The 22323-nt window shown below is 40.8% G+C and overlaps 2 protein-coding genes across 2 annotated transcripts; both read left to right on the top strand.

Annotated features, from left to right (window-relative positions):
* Positions 1 to 13974: 13974 nt before the first annotated feature.
* Positions 13975 to 15106, top strand: LOC117373064 (complement C1q-like protein 2; the record flags this gene model as incomplete). The annotated part of the gene is made up of 3 exons (XM_033968920.2): positions 13975 to 14056; positions 14582 to 14713; positions 14805 to 15106. Coding segments are annotated over 3 exons (516 nt in total), but the record flags the coding sequence as incomplete, so codon positions are not given.
* Positions 15107 to 15880: 774 nt separating this feature from the next.
* LOC117373063 (complement C1q tumor necrosis factor-related protein 3-like) lies at positions 15881 to 18834 on the top strand. The gene is made up of 3 exons (XM_033968919.1): positions 15881 to 15911; positions 18357 to 18482; positions 18554 to 18834. The coding sequence occupies exons 1-3, from the start codon at positions 15881 to 15883 to the stop codon at positions 18832 to 18834; spliced, it is 438 nt and encodes a 145-aa protein (XP_033824810.1).
* Positions 18835 to 22323: the final 3489 nt, after the last annotated feature.

The raw sequence follows: 22323 nt of genomic DNA, 5'->3' as shown, positions 1-22323 counted from the left end.
ATTTTACAGACATAACATAAAATTCAAATATATGAAGCAAGATATATGGAATTATGTAGTAAAGAAACAAAAACAACTCTTTAATAACTGTGAAAAATATATATACAGCGGTCCCTCGTTTATCGCGGGGGTTACGTTGTAATAATAGCCTGTAATAGGTGAAATCCGTGAAGTATCAGCTTTATTTTTACAGTTATTCTCTATATTTTTGTCTGTAAAACCCCTCACCACACACTTTATACACTTTATTCACACCGGCGTTAACATTTTCTCACATTTCTCTCTCGTTTAAACTCTCTCAAAGTTCAAACCTTCGTAGGCGTCTTTGTCGGTGCAGAACGTTTCATCGACATTGTGGGTTTTGTCGGGGAGAAAACAAATTGCAAACGTACAGCACTTCAGAGTCACACTGCGATCCAACGTTTATGTAAATTTGTCTGAACACATTCTGTACTGTACAGGAGACACGGCACAGAGGAGACTGATGGACAATGGTCTACAGTCCAACAGCCAATCAGGACGCATGACACAATGGGCTACAGTCCAACAGCCAATCAGGACGCAGGACATAATGTACGCTCATACGATGTAAAAAAGCATGAAAAATTGCACTAAAAAAATCCGCAGAACAGCTAGACCACGAAAGCTGAACCGCGATATAGTGAGGGACAACTGTATTTTACTTTTACTTTACTGCATGATTCCATATATCTTACTTACTGTGGGCGGCGGAGTCAGAGACGAGGTTAGCCGTACCGGTCGGGGAGAGCTGGGTCGGAGACAGAGGAGCTGAACGGGTCCAGGGAGCGGGATCACTGTGGATACTCGGACGATCTGGCGCTGAGTGTCAGGTCCTGGGTCCCTTTGTCCTCCCCAGGTGCAGCTTGATTAACGAATAGTTGCAGGTGTGTGTGGGAGGAGCCAGAATCTCCACCCAGCTTCAGGCTCTCAATTCGATTCAATTCATTTTATTTTTGTAACGCCCAAAATCTCTGACACAGAAGGGACGAGGACTCTGAAGACTCTGACACAGAAGGAAGGAGGAAAACGGCACAAAACGCAAGACAGACTGGGATCTTGACACTGTTTAAGGGACAGGAATGGAGGCCTGAGACATAATCTATCCTCCATCTATAACTCTATCCTCAGACCCAAAACAAAGAGAACAATAGGGACGTTAAAGAGTCATTTAAGCTGAAACTGGAGCTATTAGCACCTCCGTTCAGACAGGTATAAGGCAGTATCCAGCAGTAATCTGACCAGAACTGAAGAAGAAGCGGCTTCCTACGTAGTTTGTTCGTTCTGTACATTCAAATCCACATGAACGCTGACCTTTGAGAACTACTTGGCCTCTTCTGCTGTAGACTCTTATGGCACTAACTAAATGTGTTTATATCATACATGCTAATGAGTTTCCAGTTACAATTAAAAAGCCATAAAGCTAATTTATTAATGATTTCTCTCCAAGTTCCTCAACATTAACTCCTCATTTCCTCTCATTATTGTATCAACAGTGCCGCAGCAGGACCCAGGAGCCGTCAGAAGGTCACAAACGAGTGAAAATATCATAAACGCAGCCATTTACAAGCAAAAAGAGGCTTTCAAAGGATTCACTGTGAATACTCTACAGGGTACTTCATCACTGTCAGCTCCATCTGCCGCGCTAATCTATAGGTTACAGGGAACGGGCGGTGCGTGCCCACACCAAACTCCTCGCTCAGCACGCGAATAACAATGAGATGTGTCGCCATAATGCATACGAAGATACAGATAGATAACAGTAACCACAGGGAACAGTAAGGTTTCAGAAAGTGGACAGCTACACAAGGTTTTTTGCTGTTTCAAATCAGGATTACGTTAAAATGGCGACTCCCGTAATGCTTTTTAAATACCACGAGTCTATAAGCCATCGTGTTGAAGAGAGGGAATCGATCACATTGAGTGTAGTGAACATGGGGGTTACATATTCGACAGAGGTTCACCATGAAGAGCAATCGTCCCAGAAGTCCGCTCCCTGATCATAGACCGTGTAAAGAAGTGGACGAACGGAGTGTGACGACGTCCACGGCGTTCAGCTTTAGTCACATGAAGCTCGTCGAGGTTATAGGGGTGAATTTGGAGCAGAGTTCTGACCGTGAGTATCACAGCAACCAAAGAGCCAATCCAGAGCGAGGATGTTGAAGGTAACGCTCCCTCCCGGAAAGAAGGCACCTGATTTGCCTGTTATTAAAGTTCATATAGAGATTTTTCAGAATATAAAAAACATATTACAGTGGTCTCTCACTATATTGCGGTTCACCTTTCGCTGATTTTCACAATTTTACATACTTTTTTACATCGTATGAACGTGCATTGTGTTCTGCGTCCTGATTGGCTGTTGGACTGTAGACCATCGTGTCCTGCGTCCTGATTGGCTGTTGGACTGTAGACCATTGTCCATCAGTCTCCTCCGTGCCGTGTCTCCTGTCCAGTACAGAATGTGTTCAGACAAATTTACATAAACGTTGGATCGCAGTGTGACTCTGAAGTGCTGTACGTTTGCAATTTGTTTTCTCCCCGACAAAACCCACAATGTGGATGAAACGTTCTGCACCGACAAAGACGCCTACGAAGGTTTGAACTTTGTGTTTAAACGAGAGAGAAATGTGAGGAAATGTTAACGCCTGTGTGAGAAAAGTGTATAAAGTGTGTGGTGAGGGGTTTGACAGCCAGAAACATAGAGAATAAAGTAAAAAATAAAGCTGATGTTTCGCAGATTTTGCTTATTGCTGGTTATTTTTAGAACGTAACCCCCGCGATAAACGAGGGACCACTGCATAGAGAAAGGTGTAGTATCCAGGGCTAAAATGAGAGATTAATGGTTTCCATAGACATACAGCCAACAGATGGTTAAAACAGAAAGTGCTTACGCCCTCCCCCTCAGAAAAACCCAAACAAATAAGTGAAAAAAAGAAAAAAAAACAGCTACTAAAACACTGATTAGGTCATAGTTAGATCAACCACTTGATATCCATGAATATATGAAATAAAAGCTCAGCTCATGGGGTCATCTCCAGTGTCAAAAACATAACATGATCTAAAAACGGTAACCAGACCTCGGTAAATTTAGAATCAAAGCCTAATACGAACATTTTAAGACCAAAGTGACGAGTCTGACAGCAGCAATTACAGAGAGAGGGTTCACGGTTTATCAATGTAAAGTGAATTGGAGCCAGAGTCGATGGAGCCGGAAGTAACGCGCCCATGTAACGCAGCACCTAGCAGGTTAGCTATGTCCATTTATACATACAGTCTATGGTCCTGATGATCAGAAATTATAATAAAACTGTTGCTATAGCTGATGGTTTCAATGATTTTTTTTGTGAATGTAGGTCCTTCACCGGTAAAAAATATACTGTAACTTCATCAGGAACGTCTACCTCATTATTTATTGATCGGATTTACCCTCGTTTAAATACATTTGATCCACCAACGCACAATGAGATGATGCAGTTACGACTAAAACTGAGAGATACAGCTCCAGGTCATGATGACATAAGAGCCGGTTTTATAAAGAAAGTAGCTTCCTCTGTAATTGAGCCTTTGATTTGTTCTTTCTTTGTCTTAAAACTCGTGTTGTTCCAAAGTAAATCTGTTGTTTAAATCTAGTGACTCTAGTCTATCCAAAAGCTACTGGCCTATTTCTGTTCTATCCATGTTTTCTGAAGTACTATAAAAATTACTTTATGCCAGAATATCACACTTATCATGACACTTCACAGGAAAAAATGCATCCTATATAATCATCAGTTTGGCTTCAGAGAAAACATGTTTACAGAAATGAACTTCAAGCTATTTATCAATAAAATTTCAGAAAACGTACATCATAAAAATAAGACTCTTTATTTCTAGACTTGTCAAAATTATTCCACACAGTCAATTTTGAAATTCTTTTACAAAATGAAAAAGTGGAGTACAAGATCTTGTTTTAAAACTGTTGAAAAATTAATTGGAAGAGGAGTGTATAAACAATCAGTGCTCATATAAAGTTAATTTAATTTGTGGGGTCCCGCAGGGGTCCATTTTAGGACCTGTCTTATTCATAATTTCTATTAATGATCTAAAAAATATTTGTAAAAAAGTATTGCCCTTGTGTTTGCAGATGATACATGTTTTCTATTATCGCATCTGGATCTTGAGGGTCTGATAAGAGAAGCAAAGAAGTGAGGAATAATCCATCGTATCTGAGTGATTTAAAATAAATCAACTTTAAATATACAAAAAAATAGTTTTATGATTATCATTACACAAAATAATAATTATAATCAAGATGTTACACTTGATGGTAAAACAATTAACCAAGATGTTCAAACAATGAGCCCTGATCTGAGTATTTGTCCCAGCAGCTCGCCCCAACGAGCATTTGTCCCAGCGGTCCACCCCGATAAGTATTTGTCCCAACAGTCCGCCCTGGTGAGCATTTGTTCCAGCGGCCCATCCCAATGAGCATTTGTCCCAGCGGCCTATCCTGAAGAGCATTTGTCCCAGCGGCCTGTCCCAAAGAGCATTTGTCCCAGCGGGCCGCCCTCATCAGTATTTTTCCCAGCGGTCCGCCCCGTTGAGCATTTGGCCCAGCTCTGTATATTCCTTGCGCCGTAACAGAAAATCAATCCGTGGACTTGGAGGAGGTGCGTTTGGGCTCCCAGTGGCTTCAGCCTCTATACTTCAGCCTTTATACTTACGACAGGCAAATGTGTGGGAGTGCAAACAGAGAAAGTACTGCAGAGTTCAGATCATAAAAGTACTGTCTACACATGGCCTAGCGTACTTAAGAATAGAAGCTAATGCTATCGCTTTGACAGTGCCAGCCCCAAAGGACGAGCAGCGTCTTTTAACTGGAAATGGATGGTGTTCTAGGAGAAAAAAGTAAAAGGCAAAAGGTAGAACTAAAACTAGAAATGACTTGTGTTTAAACTGGAATTAGTGATAATAAATGAAACCAAATAAATGTCTCCAGTTTGTCATTTATTTCATAATCGTTTCATGAATTTATTTATTTATTTATTAGGACAATGCACAAATACATGAGCAGTCAAAAGTTTGGACTCACCCTCTTATTCAATATTTTTTGTGTTTTTTTCCTTATTTTTTACTACTTTCTACATTTTATATACATTCAGAAAACACCAAATATATAAAGATATATGGCATTATTTGGTAAGGAAAATAAGTTAAATAACAATTTAAAAAAATACATATATTTTACACTGAAATCCTCAAAGCCACCTTTTGCTTTGTTGATTTTTTTTTTTACTTTACTACATAAATCGACATGTCTTGCTTCATATAAATGGACGTAGCTAACCTGCTAGCCGCCGTGTTCCAAATAGGAAGTAAACTGTTGCTGTCAGACTCGTCATTTTGGTCTTAAAACGTTCGTATTAACCCGCTCTACGTGATCCTGCTGTTTTTATTTCGCTTTTGTGTCTGTAAATCAGGACATGAACATTAATAACAGACAAATCAGGTGTCTTCTTTCCCCGAGGTCGCTCCCACTAGCGTTAGCAACAGGTTTGATTGACAGCGTTGCTAAGAAAGGGCGTTACCTTCAACAGCCTCGCTCTGGATTGGCTCTTTGGTTGCTATGATACTCACGATCGTAATTCCAAATATGCAACTCGGCTCCAAATTAGTCGCTATAGCCGCTAGCATCGACGAGCTTCATTTGACTGAAGCTGAACGCTGTGGGTGACGTCACACTCCGGACTTTTGTAAGAAGAAACATCATGACTTTCTACAAATCCCTCGAGTTTGTGACCGGCTTCAGGAAGTCAAACTTTTGGAATGATAAACCAACGTTAGCGTGACGTGGTTTGTTCTGCGAAGTAGGACCATTATATTGTGACATAAATAATCAAAATTACACATTAAAGAAACAACATAATCCTTAACCAAAAACAAACCCTGTCAGACCTACCTTTAGAACTAATGAACGTTCGTATCAACACCACGTCGAGCCGGATGTGTTTGCGAGTCTATTTTAGGACGAAGCCATTTTGGGTTTTTTTTTTTTCGTCTCGTTCCATGTTGTGAAAATTGATGGGATCTCACCTCAGAATGAACAATCCTCCGGGATCCGGGCCAGTCCTGTCTAAACACGTTACGCGTTTAGACGAGGAAAGATGGTCCGCCACCTGCTGCAGCTGTCGCCATGGAGACGTCATTGCGTTGACTGGAGTGTTTCGCCGTAGTGAGACTAAACTCGCAATAAAATATATGCTTTTTGATGTATTCTTGATTAATAAAACTATCTGTAATGAAACATCTTCACTAGAGGATTACTCAAACATGTCTAAATGAAACGAAATGCAACTCCAGGTCTGTTTTTGAGGAGGTGACAACATTATATCATGGCTTAAACTCGGGTCCGGGACTTACTAGGTACTTACGGTGGTAGTTAGCAGGTACTTGACAAGATTCCTCCAAGATTTTAGAAGATTCGTGTGTCTAATAACAGCAAATACTTTAATATTGTGTATGTCTAACTGCAATAACGCCACCAATATACCCCTAAATACCACTGTAACTAACACTATAATTAACTATTCACTTAATATGACATATCACGATAAGTACCAGTACAAGTACCAATAATTATTAGTGTAAGTATTGCTTCTTGTACCGCTGTAAGTACCACTAAGTACCGCTATTAGTTATACAGTATGTCTCAGTAAGTATCAGTATGAGAACCAAAGTACCGGTAGATATCAGTATAATTACCAGCCAAAGTACCACAACAAGTACTATAGTAACTACCACTGTAACTACCACCATAATTACTAGTGAAGTATCTGCTAACTACCACCGTAAGTACCAAGTAAGTCCCGGCCCCTATTTTAAAGTGTTACCATCAATTTTGCGTATTATAGGACCTTGAAAGAAAGAACAGTTATAAAATACGTCTTTAACAACATCAGATTACTCTTACAAAACAACTGACCTCATCTATAATCAGGAGACATAATTTGGACATGGTTTTGCAGTTACCACATGTGTCAAACTCAAGGCCCGCGCCCCAAATGTGGCCCTCAAGATCACTTTATGTGGCCCTCGACAGGGTAAAATAAAAGGTATAATGGTCTTAAAATGTCATTTTATCAGGAGATACGCAGCTACACAGACATATTTTTACATCTAGGCAAATGCATATGTAGTATTTGTAACTTGAATAACTAATAAATACAGAAATGGTGAATTAACAAGTTAAAAAAGTAGTTTATTTTACATCTGGCCCTTTGAGAATAGCCATTTTGCTGACGTGGCCATTAGTAAAAACACACCCCTACCTTATAGCGTCATCATTTGGCACCTTCAGTTTGATAAATTGTTATATTTCAGTCCATATATTATCTTTTGTCATAAAAAATTGAGTTCTTTTGCAATACTCAGTGAACCTTAAAAGGACCACATGCTGTAATCTCACCGTTTTCACACCACACTCACTGTTTGGTTTGGTTTTAGTAAGAGCAGGCAGCTGTTTTTGGCACACAATTTTTAAAAGTAAGTCACTGTAGACTGCTGCCCACACAGCACCTAACACAGACTGAATAAACAAGTTAAAAATATCCAGTAGCTAAGCAAACCAATCATTTTAAGTGCAAGTCTAGGACAGAACCCCCATTACACTGGTAGATCGTTACATTTACTAGTCATATTTTGAAGATATTGTCGCTTTCAGAGCAGGTTTTAACGTCATACTTTAGTTTTGGGAGACCAGATTTGAATCCCGAAAATCTGACACACCCGGGTCGGCTGTTATAAATAAAATAGTGAAAAGAGAGTGTAACGTTGTCCATTTTCGACTCACTTGTGTCAGTCAGAAGAAGAGGGACTTGTGTCGGTGCATTTTTTTCTCGACATAAGACAAAATATTCCCGTCTTTACTGTTGGCGGGGATCAAATTGGACACAAATAGGGACACCTGGGGCTATTGCAAAACTGGGGCAAATCACTTCGTTTTTGGATAAATGATAGACGGTGTAAAGAACGTGACGTCAGACATAGTGTTCGGCTCCAGTCAAATGAAGCAGCTATGTCCATTTCTATACAGTCTGTGGGGTAAATCTGCTGGGACAGAGGACACTGGGCTCAAAACTGGGGCTGTCCCGGGTCAATCGGGACGTCTGATCACCCGATTTTAACTTCTACTTAAATAATACTTGGACTTCGACTGGAGAAACAGTGGGCTGCATGAGTAAAAGTCTGGATTACGCTTCCAACGCTGAGTAAACTGCAAACTGCTGCTCACTTAAGCGTTAGTTTCTCCATATACAAAACAAACGGAAGATTAGCAAAGAGTTATTGCTGGCACATTAAAAAACACTTGGCACTCAGATTGGGTTATTTGGGAGTGGAGCAATTCTTCAGTAATATTGCATTTAAAATCATTTGAGTCCCAATTGTCTCATTCCACAGCTCTGCATCTCCTAAGGACATGGCTAACCTGCTAGCCGCCACATTCCAAATCAGGAAGTTAGCATAAGCACGTTTCCGGCTCTATTGACTCTGGCTCCAGTTCACTTTCCATTGCAAATTGTTCGTATCAACCCGCTCTACGTTATCCCGGTGTTTTTGTTACGCTATTGTGTCCGTAACTCAAGATATGAACATTAATAACAGACAAATCAGGCGCCTTCTTTCCCAGATGTTGCTCCCACTAGTGTTAGCAACAAGTTTGATTGACAGTGTTGCTAAGCGCCCGCTCCCTGACATATCTGCGGTGCGGGTGGGAAAGGACAGGGAGGGGCGTTACGTTCATCAGCCTTGCTCCTGATTGGCTCGTAACGACGGGCAAGAGGGACCAAAAGGACAGAACCCGCGGAATAGTTTGATAGTGTTTATTTACAACAGAAGTGCAAAACGACAGTAGATCAAACGGTGAATCGGGGAGAGCGCCGTGGTCCAAGGTGAGAGCGTGAGGAGCAGGGTCTGAGACAGGGCGGACAGTACCGGTGGGGAAGAGCAGGGTGGGAAACGGGAGAACGGGTCCAGGGAGCGGGATCTGGTGAGGAGCAAGAATATCCAGTAAGTAAAACCCAAAAGAGCGCAAAAACAAGAACTGAGCCAAGCGAGGAGTACCACAAAGATACGCGGACGATCTGGCGCTGGGTGTCAGGTCCTGGCTCCTCTTATCCTTCCCGGGTGTGGTCGATTGGTGATTAGCCCCAGGTGTGCACGGGAGGAGCCAAAAATCTCCTCCCAGCTTCAGGCTCGGACACAGGAGGGAGTGGGGAGGTGCAAAAAGGGGCAGGACTGGCAGAAATCACGACAGATCTCCATCTCGTTAGCCTCGATTAGCTTCATTTGAGTGAAGCGAACGTTAAAATAGAAAAATACTAAAAATAAACCTCTTTATTGAAACATGAAACATACTATAAAGAGCCTCCTCTGGTTGTGAAGGTTGAAGCCATGGAGAATGTGAGACAGGAGGGGACACGTGAGGCCAGAGCCGCCCCGGGCCCTGCGTTACACACTGGCAGGGTGACACTGCACTGTGGCGCGAGTGGGGGCGGAGCGCAGACTGTGTGAAAACCACTACTCTCAAAAATGACAAGGAAAAATGCAATTAGTGCAAAGACCCCAGTGCAGCCCAGTTTGCCCCAGGACAAAACGTCTCACAGCGGATTTACAGACAGGAGCGTTAAAGGGACGGGGTCATCTACAGACAGGAGCGTTAAAGGGACGGGGTCATCTACAGACAGAAACAGACAGAAGCATTAAAGGGATGGGGTCATCTACAGACAGAGGCATTAAAGGGACGGGCCAACTACAGACAGAGGCATTAAAGGGATGGGCCAGCTACAGACAGAACCATTAAAGGCACGGGCCCAGCTAAGACAGAGGCATTAAAGGGACGGGGTCATCTACAGACAGAAACAGACAGAAGCATTAAAGGGACGGGCCAACTACAGACAGAGGCATTAAAGGGATGGGCCAACTACAGACAGAGGCATTAAAGGGACGGGGTCATCCACAGACAGAAGCATTAAAGGGACGGGGTCATCTACAGACAGAGGCATTAAAGGGACAGGGTCATCTACAGACAGAAACAGACAGAAGCATTAAAGGGACGGGCCAACTACAGACAGAGGCATTAAAGGGATGGGCCAACTACAGACAGAGGCATTAAAGGGACGGGGTCATCCACAGACAGAAGCATTAAAGGGACGTGGTCATCTACAGACAGAGGCATTAAAGGGACAGGGTCATCTACAGACAGAAACAGACAGAAGCATTAAAGGGATGGGCCAGCTACAGACAGAACCATTAAAGGGACGGGCCCAGCTACAGACAGAGGCATTAAAGGCACGGGCCCAGCTAAGACAGAGGCATTAAAGGGACGGGGTCATCTACAGACAGAAACAGACAGAAGCATTAAAGGGATGGGCCAGCTACAGACAGAACCATTAAAGGGACGGGCCCAGCTACAGACAGAACCATTAAAGGGACGGGCCAGCTACAGACAGAACCATTAAAGGGACGGGCCCAGCTAAGACAGAGGCATTAAAGGGACGGTGCCATCACCTTTGTCGCCCGAGACAGTTTCATTGAGTAAAATGCTTCTTCGACTCCTGAACTTGCGGTTGAAGTTCAAACCCACCTGTCGTAAAAACTGACGGAGGGACCAAAGATTCAGACTCGGGTAAAAGTTAGAACAAAGTTTATTTACATGAATGTGAATGGAGACAGAGCGGACAGGTGGGAGCGGTGTCGTCGGCAGTCGTCTCGGAGCAGGTCGTGGGTCGCGGGGGTCAGAGGCTGAGGTGTTCGTAGCGGACGTGGAGAGCTGAGTCGGAGACGGAGGTGCAGAGAGGCTCCAAGGAGTGGGAAAAAACTGAACATGAAGGACGACCTGTGGAAATACCGGGAGACGACAAGACGAGACGATCCGGCCCAGAGTGTCGGATTCTCAGTCCTTTTGTGCTCACAGGTGCAGCTCGATCAGAAGCAGGTGTGTGGAGGTGGTGCTAGAGTCTCCGCCCAGCTCCACCCACAGACACAAACACAGACGGGAGGGGAAAGACAGCACAGAACACACAAAAAAAACAACAAATCTCGACACAACCAGGCAACACAACTTTTCTATTACTGTATCGTTTATATCTTATCCCTGAGTTCTGCTTGTTTCGATTTTTCAGGCAGTTTAGCCAATGATTTTTTTGTATTTATTTATATATTAAAAGCACAGTGCGTATGTGCAGCAGCGCAGCCAAAGCAGATGTTCATTAGATCAATGCTGGACCAAGGTCAGCCTCACAACACTCACAATGACGCGATACAAGAAAACCAACACTTATCTGGTGACCTTTGACCCTCGTACAACACAGGCATAAACATATACAACAGTAACACACGTAAATATCAGTTTCATACTCAGAAACACAGCATAAATCAGCTAATTTACAACGTTTACATGTACAGCTGTAATCCCAGTCTTGCCAAAGTCAGTTTATATCAAGAAGACGGCGTCAAGCTAGAAAAATGTTTGAAATGGAACCAATAAAATCGAACAGGAATAAGGTGGCACAGCGTCGGTGAGGTGAGAGTGAGGACATTTCCTTCTAAATCACACGTGGACATGAGATCTCCTCTGCTCCAAATAAACCGCAGAGACGGATCCACCACCAGAGTCTCGTATTTGTGCAGGAGTCAGGACTAGTATTATTTTTTTGCTCGGCTTTGCTGCTACCAGGCTTGTGGAAGAAGACGTCAGCTTACACAAATAAACGCTTTTAAAATAACAGCACGTGGTGACAGGACGTTAAAGGGTCGTGTTAGAATTTCCTCACCACGTTAAGAGCCACGGACATGTCGACGTCTCTGTATGAAGTCTGTATGAGTCTGGAGCACGGTGGCGTTTTGCACATGGGGCTGATCCAGACTTTAAACATGACCATTAGCCCCCGGTCTCACCACACGGGCCTTTTAAACCGGTTCTTCTCTGGACATTTTCCACCTCCAGTTCGATCAGTGACAGCTCCTCGCTCCCCACCGCCGGGCTAATCCTCTCCCAACAAGCGCTTTAATCACAGACACTATCAAACCGCCTCCTAATGAGCCGTTACTATAGAAACAGACCTAGCTAGCATTAGCCGCCAAACATCTGCAGGAAAAAGTCCTGCAAGTGTTTTTCTGCATGTACGCACTTTTAACAGTGGAGGAAGAAGCAGAAGAACACAGTTTTGAGTAAAAGTACAGATATTGGAGCAAAAAAAAAAGGAAAAAATATCACAGAAAAGTGTATTCAAAGACTAAAAGGCAAAAGTATTTCTCTCTGGACTAAAGGTTTCCACAAATGTAAAAAGATGGACAGTTTTAAATAAGACAATGATCTACCAATTTACCCATTTCCACTGCTCACATTATTTTTAACCCAGACTTGTTTCCTACAATAGATGTTCCAGGTCAAACAGGGACATTCACATTTTCAGATTTTGAGAAAAGAAATATAGTTTTTTCTTTTTGTACAATGAAGTTTTTTCTATAGGCAAGATAAGGCAAGTTTATTTGTACAGCACAATTGGTCCACAAAGTATTTCAAAGTGCTTTACAGAATAAGAAAGGAATTAAAACCACAATACAACAAATCAAACATAAATATTCACCATAAAATGAACATTAAAACAGAAGAGGCAGAATAAACCCCTTTCAGTCACATTCACAGATAAACAAAACCGTCTGAGTCTGGATTTAAACATTGTCAAAGTCGAGGTCTGTCTCACATCTTCAGAAAGAATGGTCCAGGTTTTAGCTGCAGAAAAGTGAAACACTGTGGGCGACGTCACACTCAGTCCACTTCTTTATACAGTCTATGTTTAAGCAAAAAAAGCCTTTTGTAATAAGTGATACACAACACTTATGACAACTGGTTAAATATTCATTGTGTTTTAATTATAACAAGAGTTTAACTATTAACAAAGTTTAAAACTTAAGCTTTGTCCATCCACAGATCAGTGAGTAAATGGACAGCACTGAGCTGCTATGAGCGTCTCTGGACCTGGATACGTTTTATTGTTTGGTTAAAGGAAAAGGATATGAAGCTTCAGGTCTTGTTGGTTTGTTGTTTTTTTTTTGCTGTTGTCAATGAAAAAATCACAAACTGAAGTTTCAGTGGTTTGGTGCAACTTATAACAGTGTAGTACATATAAACTATGTTAAAATAAAGAATAAGGACATGAATTTAAAATAAGGTAAATCAAATTATTTTAGACTGAATATATTCAACATTTTTAATGTGCTGAGAAACCAGGCGATTCTACGGTCACTCTGTGGATTATAGGTTTCCAGAAATATACAAAGATTAACAGACAGTTTTATAACAGTTTTATCTGAGACAATGATCAATCTTATCACCCATTTTCACTGCTCACGTTATTTTAGACAGAACACAGCCCTGAATTACACAGAGCATCATGGGAAACACTGGGCTCTTTCTGCTGCTGCTGATCCGTTCTCTCCTCTCAGCTGAAGGAACCTCCACATCAGAAACTACATCAAAATCACTGCAGCAGATGTGTGACATCAACGCCGAGGTCAGGAGGATGAGCGCTGAACTGGCTGAACAGAGAGTGAAGACGAAGCAGCAGCAGGCACAAAGCCAGGGTAATAATGATTTAAAATTAAAATTAAAAACTCAGCAATCTACTATTAAATGGAGAACTTATATTTTACATGAAAGTACCTCCTATGTTTGTGAATTCAATGTCATTTCAAAGTGAGACCCTTTTCTGCTTCTGTTTGAACTGTTCATTTGACCTGAAGCTCACGCACTCCAACTGAGACAAGTTGATGCTCTAATGCAACAACTGCAACAAATGAAAGAAAATATACAAGGTTTGTTTCCAAAATGATTTTTCTTTAACACAGAAATGTAGCCAACATTATTCCATTACTGTTCAATGAACCTCCTTTTGATAAACTGTTTGATAAACAGCTCATGCGGCTGAACTGACGGCTCTGAAGAGCAGCTCCACCGTCACTGACAGTAAAGTGGAGGCTCTGACTCGAGACAGGACAGGTACAAATGTCAAAGCATGTTGTCCTACACCACCAGACAAAGGTTTGGACTCACCCTCTCAATGTTTCTGTATTTTTATTTTATTTTTAACTACTTTCTACATTTGATACACACAGAAGACGTCACGTGTATCAAGCTCCATAAATCTTGCTTCATATATCTGATGTCTTCTGTGTGGATATAAAATGTAGAAAGTAGTAAAAATAAAGAAAACACTGAATGAGAGGCTGTATCCAAACTTTTGACTGGTAGTGTATTTCAACACTGCAAAACAAACAAAAAGATGAACAAATTCAGATCACAGTAAATACACAATCCCAGCATTCAACAAAAATGATGCATTTCTTACTTTTACTCTAGTCCAGTCTAGATACTCTGTCCATGAAACTCCACAAAGAATATCCAAACATAGTCTCAGTAAAAACAGTCCTTTGATACAGAAATATAATGTTTAATGTTAATGTCAATTAGCCACAGATGAAAAGAAGTGTCTGTTTTATACCAAATGTTTTTTGTCTGTTCCAGTCGGGAAAGTGGCCTTTTCTTCTGCGTTACTGGATTCAGGAGAAAAGGCTCTTGGACCTTTCAACGTAGACACTACTATTGTCTATAAATATGTCGTCTCAAACTTTGGGAACGTTTACAATCCACAGACAGGTAAATAATCCACAGACAGGTAAATAATCCACAGACAGATAAATAATCCTAAACAAGTCTCGTCTTTGTGATGCTGTTCAATCTCCTTTAGGCATATTCACTGCTCCGGTCAGAGGAGTCTACCATTTTCTGATCTTTGCACTGTCCATGGGAGGCATCCCTGCAGATGTGTATCTGAAGAAGAATGGGCACGGCGTGTTTATGGCCCATGAGGACCAGCCGTCTGGACACGGCACAGCGAGCAATGCGGTCACACTGCTCCTGGAGGCTGGAGATGTGGTGTATGTCACTTTACCTGCAACACGCAGACTTAAAGACAATATGAACCATCACAACACATTCAGTGGTCACCTGCTGTTCACAATGGAACAATCAACTTGTCTTTGCAGTTAAAAACTGAAGAAATGCAAATCACCAAAATACAATCTACATCTGTAACATCAGTGTAACACATTGTGTCTAGACGTGAATGCACCGACATGTGTCAAACATTTACAAACACTATTAGTGTTTGCTTTTTTTGCACATGATCCATTTTTATTGTAATCTGCACATTGTGTCATGTATCATGTTAATGGTCGTGAGGTGTGTCACATGACTTCAACAGTCTATTATGTAATATTAGCATCCAGTGTCCATTCACAAAAATGTGTGTTCCACTGGTGTTGAGGTCGGCTGAAGACTTCAGATGTTTCTTGCTTCCTTCTTCTGAAGAGAGCTGACTCTGTGCTTGCTCCTGTTGCTTCCTTCTTTACTTTGTTTACTTTTTAATCATTTTACCTCATTTTCTTTTAAGTAAACCAAGACTTTTAAATAATTTTTACATTTTTTAACAAAATATCTGATGAACCAGTGACATGTCCAGGGGAAGAAACCAAAGGAATTCTTTCTGCGAATGCTGTCGGAACAATCAACAACAAATTAAAGAGCTACAACCAGGGTATTTGTTTTAGAATCTGAAAAAGGACTTCACCGGATGCTTCACAGTTGCTTTCAGAGAAGAAGGTGAAAAAACTTTGTAAAGTTGCCAAGCCAACGCAATAAGTGATAAGAGACAATGCTAATATAGTTACATCACTCAAAATACAGCTCACAGATTTTTGCCACTGTCCCAGACTATTGATAACATACAAACATAAAATGGATTTTTGTCACAAAACAAGAGCAATGAAGTTGGAAAAAGAGCTGCAGCAGACAGGTGATCTGTGCTAAATGTCAAGGTCAGAGATACGCTGCTGTTAGACGGTGCTCGGGCATCTATTCTGGACGCCTCCTGGACGCCTCCCTAGGGAGGTGTTCGGGGCACGTCCCACCGGGAGGAGGCCCCGGGGAAGACCCAGGGCACGCTGGAGGGACTATGTCTCTGGGCTGGCCTGGGAACTCCTCAGGATTCTCCCGGAAGAGCTGGAGGACGTGTGTGTGTGGAGAGGGAAGTCTGGACGTCCCTGCTGAAGCTGCTGCCTCCACGACCCGGCTCCAGATAAAGCAGAAGAAAATGGATGGATGGACAAGTGCCATGCATCAGTGAACAGGAAACAGTTGTTTCTGTAGCTGCTGCACTGAGCCTTACGTCATCCTGGGGTTTTTATTTCTTTATATAATCTATACATATAACATCAGTAACAGGTTTAAAATACTTTTATGATGCCAAACAAAGAAAAACATACAAAAAAAGAATCCCAAAGTTCTGACATTGAGCTGAACACAGGCAAAAAACAGAATTTAATGTGTTTTCAATGATGAACTAAAGAGCCTGAAGCTCCACACTCAGTAAAAAACAAATGAAACGTCTGAGTGGAAACAGAGTATGTGCAGATCAAACAGGACAGTGACCAAATCCTGTTCCAACTGTGCAAAGAAATAAGTAAAACACTGACAAAAGTAATTCTGTGCCAAGCAAAAAATAAGACAGAGATAATGTAACAAAGAAAAAGTACTAGTTCTGTAGTTAAGTAATGTACTTTCTACTTTAGTACATTTTTTAACTGGACTGAAGAGTAAAAGTATTTTTTAATTATTGTCTATGACCTGCTGTGAAGTCTGAGGGTTTATTTTCAACACATTCATAATTTGAGCAACAGAAATATACAAATAAAAAGAATAATCATTTCAATTGTTTCTGTTGAACAAAATTCAGTAAAATGAGTGTCTGGGTCACACTTACAGGAATCATTTCTACTGGGAAATGTTTATTCTAGAATGAACTGATCAGTGAGTGTTGAAATAAAGATTAAATAAAGATGTGTACTCTGACCTCTGGATTTGTCCTTTTGCAAACACCACAGCTGCTCGTCATGTACATGTACTTTATGTAAAAACAGGATGAAGCACAGATCTTTTGAGTCAACCATGGACCACACGTGTGTCTTTCTGCTGGTGGCGCTCGCTTCTCTCCTCTCGGTTCAGGGGGGCCCAACACTTGACGTCCAGACTGAGTTACAAACCTTGAGATCGATGATTGAGAATTGCCAAACTGAAAACAAAGGTAAACGTCAGAATGTTTGTTTCGATGTGTTTTCTTGTTGATGCAGTTAACAGGTTTCTCATTTGAGATAGTTGAACCCACTGGGGCAAAGTCCTAATTCTACTTTGATTTTTCATTTTATTATTAGTTTGTTGTTGTTTTTTCTTCAATTGTGGGTTTCATTAAAGCTGAACTATTGTGTAAAATTGACTTTTCAGAGCTTTTAATCATGTTACAGTTACACTGCCTGGCCAAAAAAAAAGTTGCCACCTGGATTTAACTAAGCAAATAGATACAAGAGATACGAGTCAGGTCTAGGTCTGTGCTCAAAGAATGAGGTCAGCTGACACCTGAATATACTGAATGACCAGGTTATTCCATCAATAGATAATGCCAGGATTCATCAGGCTCAAATTGTGAAAGAGTGAAATCGAAACAATACCACAGCGAATGTGTGACGCAAAGCTAAAGGCGGAACAACCAAATATTAGAGTGTGTGACCTTTTTTTTGGTAGCAACCTGTTTTTTTTTGGCCAGACTGTGTAGTTCCCTTCACCATTTACCCTCTTGACATTTATTTTCAAGATGCCATAATGCAAATCGTTTCCACCGTCACCAGTACGCTCCACTGTGACGTACACATTTCCTTCTTCAGCTGAATTTTCTTACTCCATGGCACATGTTGGGTTCGGCAGCGTCGCAAATGAAAATGGAAAAAAAAAATCCCCCGCTCGCTAGTGTGATGTGCAGCTGTCCATCGGAGGTATCGACTCTTTGTTGTGATGGTTACTGCGGCGTCGGCTCCTATTGGGCACCGCAGTTTTCTAACAGACGTCACTGGACTTTTTTTTATTAAGTCCTTTTAGTCCTTTTGTCCTGTCTGTCTACGCACCCCACGTTCCCGGACTCTGGCTCCCGCTCTGCTCCCCGCTCCGTCCTGGATCCCGGCCTGCACCCCGTCTCCTGTTCCCTGCCTAATGAACTGATCAACTTGTATTTAGATTCACAAACTGCAAATAAACACTGTAAAACTTTCCCGAGTCCTGCACTATTTGGTCCGCTCAACCCAGGATTACGACAGATTCATCGGTGTCGTAGATTTTAACAATTTCACACACACAAGCACAGTATGTCTGCTTTAAATAAATATTATTTTTACCAAAGGTTTGTTTCTTTCAGTGGCCTTCTCTGCGACGCTGCTGAACTCAGCGGACAGTCAGACTTTAGGACCTTACAATGTAGAGACGACTCTGGTCTATAAACACGTGTTCACAAACGTTGGAAATGCCTACAACTCAATCACAGGTAAATTCACCTTAAATGACGTTAAAATCACTTAAACTCACTTATGGCTTTGTAATGCTGTTCTCTTTCAGGCATATTCACTGCCCCAGTCAAAGGAGCCTACCATTTTGTGTTTTTTGCGCTTAACAATAGGCCAACCTCAGCAGAAGCCTACCTGAAGAAGAACGGAGAAGCTGTGTTGATGGCCCATGAGACCCAGTCGTATGGGGCGGGGACTGCGGGCAACGCGGTCACACTGATCCTGGAGGTTGGGGATACGGTGTACGTCACTTTGCCCGCGAACACACAACTTTATGACAACCACCATCGGCACAACACGTTCAGTGGCCACCTGCTGTTCAAACTGTACTGAACATCGATGAAATATTGAAAGTTATGTGTACAAATACTTCAGTGCATAATAAAGTATCAACTTAGAAGGCAGGCACACGAGTTTTATTTCTTCTAGTAGAGAAAATGTCCTTTATTGGAGGAGAATGAAGATATAATCAAGGCATTTTATAAAGCATTTTGTTGGGTATGACAGGACCCCTTGTTTTCATTAAATCAGAAACATGTTTGCAAAGAATCATGGGAAACAACTGTCTGATTCTATGCCACACATTTGATTCTCATGGCGTCTTTTCAAGAGTGTTCAAAATTGAAAGGTAGAGGCTGATGAGAACTGTGTGGAAACAACAATATGACTCAATCAATTTTAAATCATGGTTAAAAAATCACGTACAGGCCCTTTAAAATCTGTCAGTCAAATCAAAAGGTTACAGAGAAATAGGTGCGAGGGTGGTCAGTATAATAGATTTTACTGCAGTTTAGTTGATGTGTTCATTTATAAACAGAACAAAAATACTCACCTGAGAAGATTGAAATTTGACTTTTTTTTAATTTATTTTAGGTAAACCTTGATGCATTTTTCCATTTTTTAACACTATTTTTTATGTGAACTACAGTTGTCTGAAAAAAAAAAATCCAATCCAATCCACTTTATTTCTATAGCACATTTCACAAACAAATGCAGTTTCCAAAGTGCTGCACAAATAAAATATAAATAAAAATAACTGGTCAAGTAAGCAAAATTTAAATAAATATGTATATAAAAGCAATAAAACAATTGAGCTAAAACAATAAAATCAAGAGGAACAAAATCAATAAAAGACAACAGAGACACAGAGGACCATACAACTCAGAGTTAAAAGCCAGAGAGTAAAAGTGGGTCTTAAGACGAGACTTAAAACTCTCCACAGTGGAGCTGTTTTGACGTGAGGAGTCAGAACATTCCACAGAAAAGGCTCTGTCTCTTGGTTTTAAGTCTTGTCTTAGGCACCATGAGCTGGAGCTGGCCCTCGGACCTCAGTGCGCGCCGGAGTATAAATTTGGATGAGGTCCGAGATGTAATCTGGGGTCAGTCCATTCAAAGCTTTAAAAACAAACAATAAAATCTTAAAATCAATTCTAAACTGAAGTGGGAGCCAGTGCAAACACGAAAGAATTGGAGCGATGTGTTCATGTGTTTTATTTCCTGTTAAAAGTCGGGCAGCAGCGTTTTGGACTAACTGCAAGTGATAAAGTGCATTTTGGTTAATTCCTATATAAAGTGCATTGCAGTCGCCCAAACGAGAGGAAATAAAAGCATCACGCGCTCAAAATCCAAAAAAGATAAAATAGACTTAATTTTTGCTAAAAGACAAAGATAAAGATTTTTAAAAAGGTTTTGTGCTGAGACTGGCCGGTCAAACTCCCCGTGATGAGTCGACTTCACTCATGGGACACAATGACGGACATTAACAGAATACAGGAAACAGAAGAGTTTACAGATTATTTTGACACAGAAGTACTAGTAAGTAACTAGCACACTTTTGGACTAAGAGCATCAAATCCTAGTGGACTAAGTGACCACATACCTGAAATACTCGGAGAATACCTGTGGAAACCACATTTGATAACAATCGGTGCGTGATGTTGTCATGGTAACCTATTCAAACATCTCACTTAACAGATTAGAGCTATTCTGAGGCCATTTTGATTAAGTATCCTGCACAAAGCCATAGTTTAAAGTGCCCAGGTAAAGAACCAGAAGGTGAAGCATTAATTTCATTTAAGAAAGTCAAAGTTTCGAAATAAAGATACATTTGTTTAGTAAAGCTACCACCTGTACCTTTATTAGATTTTTTTTTACCAGTTGGCATATGTGAACACCTCACCTGGCTCCTCCCCTCGACTTTCCCCTCACCTGACTCCTCCCACACACAAACATGTGTTTCATTCTTACACGTTTAAGTAACACTTCATTATTTGTCTGTAACATCTCCAAAGCTCAAAACGCTCTGTTCCACCTTGTAATGTCATGAAGTGCTAGTTTTCAAGTTAACTCCTCCTTTTACCTTTAGTTCAGTAGAAATGGGCAGTTCCAGGGCTGAAATGATCCAAATGATTCTAGTGAAGGTGTGTGGAGTTTAAAAACACAGTGGAGCACTTCCTGTATTACCACATGATGACATCACAAGGTGGAACAGAGTGTTTTCAGTTTGAGAGAAGAACACAGCCTAAATATACAGGGTTTGTGTGTTAAACATGTGCGAATGAAACAAAACACAACTCCAGGTCTGTTTGTGATGAATAAACATCATAATAGGCCATTTAAATCATAGTTTTTGATACAATATTAAATCGCAATATTTCAGTGATACAGTGGAATTTATGTGGTTTATTTCCCCGGCTGTTTTTATACTCTTAATGCGTAGAGATGTGTGCTCTCAAACAGTGGGAATTTTCAAAATTTTCAAATAAAACAAGGTGGTAAGATGGCCACACGGGACCTGCAGACTGTAACCGCAGATTTACCACAAACACTTCAGCGATAAAAAGCATCATAACTATATGCACAAAATCATAGAAAATAACCTAAACTTGTCTACATCATAAAATAAATACGTTACAGACTGCGTGGGATGGAACAATAATATTGTTAATCGTGATAAAAAGGGTAAACCATAATCGTTCGTTGGGACATTTCATACAGAGAGAGGTCAGTTTAAATATAAAGTCATCCTGCACTTTCAGTTTTGGTTCCACCTTATGCCTATTGTTTCCTTACCATCATTGGTGTATTTTTCTTTCTGTTACAAACTGGTACTTTGTAATCTGGCATTTGAGTTGAATTTTGAAAGTGTCTATGTGTATGTATATGGAATATATATGTATATATGATATATGTAGCATGTATTTGCGTGTTAACTTATATTTATTAATTATTAATAAAAAGAAAAGTTACTGTGTGAATTGGGCTGAGTTTGACTGAGATCAGTAGATTGAGATTCGACTGCTGGAGCTGGTGTAGTAAGAAATGCAGGAGGCAGGAATTATGTGGGGTGCTGGTACTGTATATTGAAGTGAATTATATTACAAAATAATATTTACAGAAACAAAAATAGCAAAACACAAAATAGTAATAATAATGACAACAATAATGAAAACCCTGAATATTTACAGTCTGCAGATTTGAACCGGTAAGATGTGATAGGTAAGTGCACTTTAAGTTCTAGTTGGTTGCAACAAAAGGAAAAAAAATTAAAGGAAGTACTCCGTACAGGTGGTGTCCACTTATTACTGACTTTTCAGTATTTGAGAGTATGTCTTTGCTTAGTATCCATTTGTATTGTTCATTAGAATAGTGTCCATTGGCAGTTAAAAAGTCAGCAAAAGATAGAAAGAGTGGAGCTGTGTCAGCCTCCTACCAGACCCGTAGGATGATGAAGCCGTAGGTTCTGGTCTCAGCTCGCCATCGTAATCAAAAACACCTGGCCTGTATTTGAATAAACAGGACTAAATAAGTGACTTGAATAAA

The sequence above is a fragment of the Periophthalmus magnuspinnatus genome, chromosome 7, assembly GCF_009829125.3.
Source record: "Periophthalmus magnuspinnatus isolate fPerMag1 chromosome 7, fPerMag1.2.pri, whole genome shotgun sequence".
Lineage (NCBI taxonomy): Eukaryota > Metazoa > Chordata > Actinopteri > Gobiiformes > Gobiidae > Periophthalmus > Periophthalmus magnuspinnatus.
Note: the sequence above shows the minus strand (reverse complement) of the source record. Positions and strands in the feature narration are given on the sequence as shown.